This window comes from Fusarium verticillioides, chromosome 1, assembly GCF_000149555.1.
Source record: "Fusarium verticillioides 7600 chromosome 1, whole genome shotgun sequence".
NCBI lineage: Eukaryota > Fungi > Ascomycota > Sordariomycetes > Hypocreales > Nectriaceae > Fusarium > Fusarium verticillioides.
This window is the reverse complement of record NC_031675.1, coordinates 5630653-5637416: the sequence shown is the minus strand read 5'-3', so window position 1 is coordinate 5637416 and position 6764 is coordinate 5630653. Positions and strand designations below refer to the sequence as shown.

Genomic DNA, 6764 nt, shown 5'->3' with positions numbered 1-6764 from the left:
AGTCCGGAGCGCTCCATCCTTTTTTTTATTTTGTTTTTTTTTTCTTTTCTTCGTTTAATTTTTTTCAAAATCCCGTACTCTTACCCCCCCTCGGGGGGAATAAAAAACGACCCCTCACACCAGCGAATTTTGGTATAGTTGGGGTCGTTTAAATTTTCCCCCCGAGGGGAGGGTAGTGCACGGGGTAGTGACATATGCCACCGGAGGAAGCCGTGGCGTGTAGTGATGACAATTACTCGTGCTGATATTGTATTTAATTGACTATTTTGGGACATTGCTACCGACAGTTTGGTTACTGATCATCAACTAATTGATGATCCAGAGGCTATCATGAGAGATGCAATTGATGGATGACAAGGGAGGCTCAGAAAACAAGCTTCGATAAACGCCACAGCGCCCTCCAAGGAACAAGACTAGAGCCCAAAATGAAAGGTCTCCTTTTCTCACATGAAGAAAACAAGCAAAGGGTAAAAAAGAAAAAAAAAAAAGAAGGACTAGCAGAGTATCTCACAGTGAGACACGGCATGGCTTGCAGGTTTACCAGGAAATGGGAACCAGCTCGCAAGCCACAACATCTCAGCCGCACCGGCAGACTAAACTCGTCATGGCAGTTGAGAACCTTTATGTCCAACTGAAGGGATTCGCATTTCCTGAGCATTTCTCGACGGGAAGGGATCTCGATCCGGGGAGCCTTCCGTCAGTGACATGCCGCGGATATCTTCATCCCTTCCCAAGCGAAAACGTGGGAAGCTAGAGATGTCTGGGGAATGGCATGGCCCATGGAGAAGGGATGAGAGTTTTTCGCATAATTAATGCCGTAATTGCCGTCGGTTAAATTCTTCGGTATCGAATCGAGTGATAGTCTGGTTGTCAAAGCGAAATGTCTCGGTGCTACTCCGTAACTTTGTTTGTACCCACAAACTCTGTTTCCAGTAGTTCAGTCCCAACCGGCCGGTTCCGACCATGCCAATATAGACATACCGTCCTTGAGGCTATCATCCAAGCCCCGCGGGGTATTTTGTGCTAGTATTTATGCCAAGGCCTGTGATTTACATAAACTTGATAAGGAGCCCACTACCCATTCGCAGAGCCTTGAAGGGTCAAACAGCTATCTCCCTTATCTGCTTATCGGCCTTCGGTTCGGTTGATTACCTACCGAGATGGGCAGGCTATCACGAGAATTTTCACACCAGGTCCATAATTTATCATGTTATTCCCGGTTTTTATTCTGGAGCGGTATCGGGGACTTTTTATCACGTTGAATTTTCTGACCGTAACATGATTGTGACAAGCCATTTAACATTGCGATACCGCAGTTTCCTCACCGTGAATTCGTTGTTTGTTAAAATTGAGTGAAAATGGCTGAAAAAACACCCCAAACTGATGAGAACAATGGCGAGACCATGTTGTGAGTTCGTGATACCTTTGATGGTGAAAAAATGCTAATTGGAGAAGCAAACCAATTAATACACTACGTCGTGAACCAACGAGGTCGGAGATGCAAGATCTTGAAATCATCGCTTCAGCAGGCGCGTCTTTCCGACCCGGCGACATCCCCCCTCCGCCAGACGGAGGCATTGAAGCATGGACACAAGTAGCAATGGGCTGGATCGTCATCTTCGCAACATGGGGCTACGTCAACTCCTTTGGAAGTTTCCAAGCACACTACACCTCCACTCTCCCCCAATCACCCTTCCAAATCTCCTGGATCGGCTCGATTCAAGTATGGTTCACCTTCTTTGGTAGTGCATTCTCTGGAAGGTTGCTAGATGCTGGGTTTTGGATCCCCACGTTTCTCGTTGGCGCGGGACTGCAGCTCATTGGGATTTTCATGATGAGCTTGTCGACTTCTTACTGGCATCTTATGATCACGCAGGGCGTTGTCACTGGTATCGGTGGGGGTATCATCTTTGCGCCGTCGTTGGCGTTGGTGGCGACGTATTTTGAGAAGAGGAGAGGTATTGCTATTGGACTTGTGACGACTGGTAATTCTCTCGGTGGTACTGTTTATCCTCTTGTTGTTCGGGCGCTTCTTCCTATTATTGGAATGCCGTGGACGTCCAGAGTGTTGGGGTTTATTAATTTAGCTGGATTTATACTCGTGGCTATTTTCATGAGACCAAGGCTGCCACCGCGACAGACCGGACCTATTATCGATTGGAGTGCGTTCAAGGATACTCTATACGTATCGTATGTGGGCGGGTTGTTCTTCTTTGTGTGGTCCGTGTATTATACCTTCTACTACGTAAGTACCCCGATCAATCTCCTTTATAGTCTTGCTGACAATCTTCAAGCTTGCTTCGTTTGGCCAAAAAGAAATTGGAATGTCCTTCGCCGATTCATCACTCATCACCACCATAATCAACGCCGTTGGTCTCCCAACCCGAGTCCTAATCCCCGTCCTCGCAGATAGAATCGGCCCGCTGAACACCATCGCCCCAGCAGCTCTTTGCGTCGCCATAGTTGCATATACATGGGTTGCAGTTCACGACGTGGCGGGCGTTTACATATTTTCGATCTTCTACGGAATTGCATCTGGCGCCTTTCAAAGTCTCATGCCCACCGGAGTCGCCAGTATCACAAAGAGACTTGATACCATCGGCACGAGAATGGGCATGTGTTTTAGTCTTGTCTCTTTTGCGGGTTTGTCTGGACCGCCTATTGGGGGATTACTTCAGGATCGGAGTCTTACTGGGGCTCATATATGGGCTGCGCTTTCGAGTACACTCTGCGCGGTACTGTTGGTGCTCGCGAGGGTGTTGAAGGTTGGTTGGAAGGTTAAGACTAGATGTTAGACTCCGTATGGCGGCTAAAAGCTCAGGCATGGCTCAATGTTGGACGAAACTACATGGATATTCTCAATAATCTAGCTAGACTAATACTTAATCGAAATCATAGAACTTCCATCCAGCCTTGAAATCTTTCGTAAGCTCATCATTCAAAATCAACGCCTTGACCATCTCAATCGGCAGCCCACCAGTCTTTAAAATAGCATCATGGTACTCCTTCTGCGTCATCTTCCCACTATCAACAGCCATCTCTCTCAACTTCCAAAGCTGAAGCGCTCCAAGCATATAACCAGCCTGATAAAGCGGCGAATACGTCCCTTCAACAGATCGTCTGACCTCACCTTCAGCCGTACTCCTCTCGTGATGGATCCTCTCAACGAGCAAGTCAACAGCCTCTTGCGCCGTCATCTCACCTAAGTGAAATTTTAGCGAGAAGATGATTCTCAAACAGCGATGCATACGCCACCAAAGGGCACCGATTCTGTTCTCAGGAGACTTGTGGAAATCATCTCGTGCATAGAATAGAAACTCCCAGTACAGTGCCCAACCTTCTACGAAAAAGGGTGTATCGAAGATTTCTTTCCGATGAGAGTTGTAACGATCTGCCATGTAGAGCTGCAGTCTATGACCGGGGAACATCTCATGGAAAGCCGTCGCATGAGCGAAGTGCTTATTGTTTCCTCTCATGACCATGAGTTTAAGATCATGCTCCATTGACGAAACGGGGTAGGAGACCTGTATAACTGGCCCACCGAGGAAAAAGGGCGAAACTTTCTGCTGTTCTGCACTAATCATAGTCATGCGCCATGTTGAGTTTGCCAATGGGGGGATGGTGACGAGATCACGCTCTGTGACGAATAGACTCCCTTCGACAACCAAGTTGCGGACGAATTCCGTTTGCTTGCCGGGATCGACATAGTCGTTTTTGACGTGTTCAAGTGCTTTCTTCCACTCTTTGCCGTAGCCGAGAGCTTCGGACTGTTTAATCATTTCCTTTTCACACCATGCGAACTCCTGGTTGCCAATCTTGATAAGTTCTTCGGGCGTGTATGGTATCATCTCGGCTTCGAGTTCGACTTCCAGTCCTTTACGTCCGATTGGTTCCCCGATAATAGCGTCTTCACCGTCCTTTTGGTTCATTCCAGCTAGCTTTGTCTGAACAACGTCAAGATAGCTCGTAAGAGAAGTATTTGCCGCCTGCCAAGGGGTAGTCACCCAGAAGTCGAAAAGTGGATCATATGTCGAGTAAAATGCGAACCACTCGCCCAAAAGATCCAGAAGGTTGGTGATCGCTTTACTCGCGAGATATCCCGTTGTTTCTGTAACATTGAAACCACCATCTTGCACCTTTGCCTGGACTTTGGCGATGGATTTGGTGATGTTGTTCAGCAACCCGGCCGTTTCCTTTGCCTTCATCGTATCAACATCCTGACGCGCCTCAAGCATCCCAATAAGGTCATCCGAAAACGGTATCAGCGGATCGTATTTCTCTTTCGAAGCCTTTTGAAGATCGAGGTTGTTGAGTTGCCGTGTATGGTACGTATTAAGCATAATATAGTCAACTTTGCCTTCTTGGTCAAGATGCTCAAAGTCGATTTCGCCAAGAAGATCCTGCTCAGTCTTGTGATATGTCGTCAAGGCTTGGTACCGGCGCGGCGCCATGTCAATGTTGTAGAACTCATCGAGTTCACCAAGGTCTGCCCATGTGCGGATGACATGATCTGTCATAGACAAGTTGAAGGAATCTCCCGCGATGGCGAATGAACCCCATTGGCCACCAAAGTGACTCCCTGTTAATGCCATCTTTGTAAGTAGCATCAGTGTATAGTTAATACAAAGAGTGCTAAAGAATCCGATGACAAGTATAAGCAGCCACAAACTCATCATCTCAAAGAGGGGTTGTGAGCCAATCTTTATACTCCAAATATCAACGTCGTACTACTCATACTTCGGCCATATAACCCGTTAATATCGGACGTGTGATCCGCGATGTCGATCCGTGCGACTTTTTCAAAGTCTTGTAAGATAAAGCAGGGTTCCCCGCCCGCAGGAAGCTGGGCACTTTTGATATCACAAGGATCACGATATACTCTATTTGGTAGGTAGATAGTGTCCTATACGTCATATTCGAAAGACAATTCTCTTTAGCGTTTAATTAGCAGTCGGTTGTATGCAGAGAAACGTTGCATGGTATATCTAGGTAGGATTTATAGTTGTTTCAGGGTTTTACTATCAGGCTGCTCCGGGGGGAGATACGAAATGATTGGTTGGTTTGGATGGGAATATGATGGGACATCACTGCCGATATTTTGAGTTCATTGTAAAATGAGGCATTGAGGAACAAATTAAAAATAAAATATTGCCAGTCATTCCTAGAGTCTTTAGTTTTCAGCACCCACCGGATGTAATTTTCCAAGCTCAAAATTTGGATGTAGTGAATATCTTCAACAATTCCCTCTTCAAGATACTACCATTCATTATTTATGCTCATGCTTAGCCTTCTTCTTAGGTCTCATCTCACCCTCATAGATCTTGAAGAAATTCTCCGGCTCAGTCGGATGCTCGCCAGTAACATCGTGGAAAGCAGTGGTGGAGATGTAGTTGGTTTTGCCCTCCTTCACAAGGCTGTAGTACTCGAGGAGATATTGCTGTTCGGATGGGTCGATATCAGACTGGGACTTGAGAACTCTCTTTGCTTCAGCACTGGAGACACCATGTTAGTAAGAAGAGGGGATGGGACTTGTAGGAAGCATACTGGGAGATGTTCTCGAACTGAAGTTCGGCACCCAGAGCTTTGCTGGCCGCGGCTGCGAGCTCTTTGCCTGCGCAAAGCATGGGGCCTGACGGATGTTAGCGATATTATTTGGGCTGGAAAGATGAGATTTTTACCAGTTACGACCATCATTTGTCCGCGGTGGCGGTCGTCAAATCCATGCTTGCCCTTGCCAGTCAGAACATGAGCAGCGACTTGAGCAACGTCCTACAAGATTTTCAGTATGATTCCTGATCAGTGTATTGTGGTCTTACACCAAGTGCAACAGGCGCAAACTTATGGAATTCGCCAATTGGAAGTGGAAGAACGCCCTCCGACTTAGCCTGCTGCGCATACAGCAAAAGGTTCTCAGCATAGAATCCAGCCCTAGCCAATTAGCGCTCTCCCTCAAATCATCACAACAAACTCACCGAATAATACAAGGCGACGTCCCCGTAGAAACATCCGGATCTCCCTTAGCCTCCATAACAAGCGTCTCCAAATCAATAAACTCCCTCAGTCTCGGCTGCTTCCCCCTCTCCGCATAATCACACCCCGCCGAACTAATAAGCAGCACATTCGGAACATCCGCCCTCTTCGCAGCATGGACGAGCTCTTCGCTAATCTCAAGCTTATGCTCGTGAGCAGGCGGAACGAGACAGATGGTGTCGCATCCGGTGTCTTGGAGAGTCTTGGCCATTACTCGGAGACGGCCGGGCTTGTGGGCGACGATTTTGGCGCCGAGGTCTTGGAGTTCTTTGGCTTTGGGGGATTCGGGGTGCAGAGTTAGGCCAGTGACGGAGGAGACTTTGCGGGAGAAGTCGCGGTGTTTGAGGATTAGTTCGGCGATGAGAAAGCCGGTGTTGCCGTCGACGGCGGTGATGCAGATGTTTCGTGACATTTTGCAAGTCTCGTGGGTGATCGAGAGGTTATTAGGATAGAATGTTCAACCTTGGCGAATTGATGCGAATATGCAGAAACTTGTGTTTGGTTGATAGTTAAAGCCTGTGATATGACATCGATTGTTGACAGTATTTTACATGATGTTATATGACTTATACTTAAATTTGGCCGTCACATCTGTCGGCTCCCCTCAGGTAACACAACTTTCGTCATCCATCGCAATTGACGTCCGTTATGATGCTCTACATACGTTTGTCAAAATGCCAAACATTGCAGAGTGGCGGAAAAGCTCCGGCAACGCCATTTACGTACAAATGAAG

At 47.3% G+C, this 6764-nt stretch overlaps 3 protein-coding genes across 3 annotated transcripts; 1 reads left to right on the top strand and 2 right to left on the bottom strand.

Moving 5' to 3' along the window:
• Nucleotides 1-1044: 1044 nt before the first annotated feature.
• FVEG_00223 (hypothetical protein) lies at nt 1045-2911 on the top strand. Its single transcript, XM_018886656.1, has 3 exons — nt 1045-1408; nt 1456-2245; nt 2295-2911. Exons 1-3 carry the CDS (start codon nt 1359-1361, stop codon nt 2793-2795), a joined length of 1341 nt encoding a protein of 446 aa, XP_018742250.1. The 5' UTR covers nt 1045-1358; the 3' UTR covers nt 2796-2911.
• FVEG_00224 (hypothetical protein) lies at nt 2883-4592 on the bottom strand (the record flags this gene model as incomplete). The annotated part of the gene is made up of 1 exon (XM_018886657.1): nt 2883-4592. One exon carries the CDS (start codon nt 4590-4592, stop codon nt 2883-2885), a length of 1710 nt encoding a protein of 569 aa, XP_018742251.1.
• A 510-nt stretch (nt 4593-5102) lies between these two features.
• On the bottom strand, nt 5103-6556 carry FVEG_00225 (hypothetical protein). Its single transcript, XM_018886658.1, has 5 exons — nt 5973-6556; nt 5817-5928; nt 5679-5769; nt 5545-5629; nt 5103-5492 (listed from the first exon to the last, which is right to left on the bottom strand). Exons 1-5 carry the CDS (start codon nt 6440-6442, stop codon nt 5267-5269), a joined length of 984 nt encoding a protein of 327 aa, XP_018742252.1. The 5' UTR covers nt 6443-6556; the 3' UTR covers nt 5103-5266.
• Between the last annotated feature and the right edge of the window lie 208 nt (nt 6557-6764).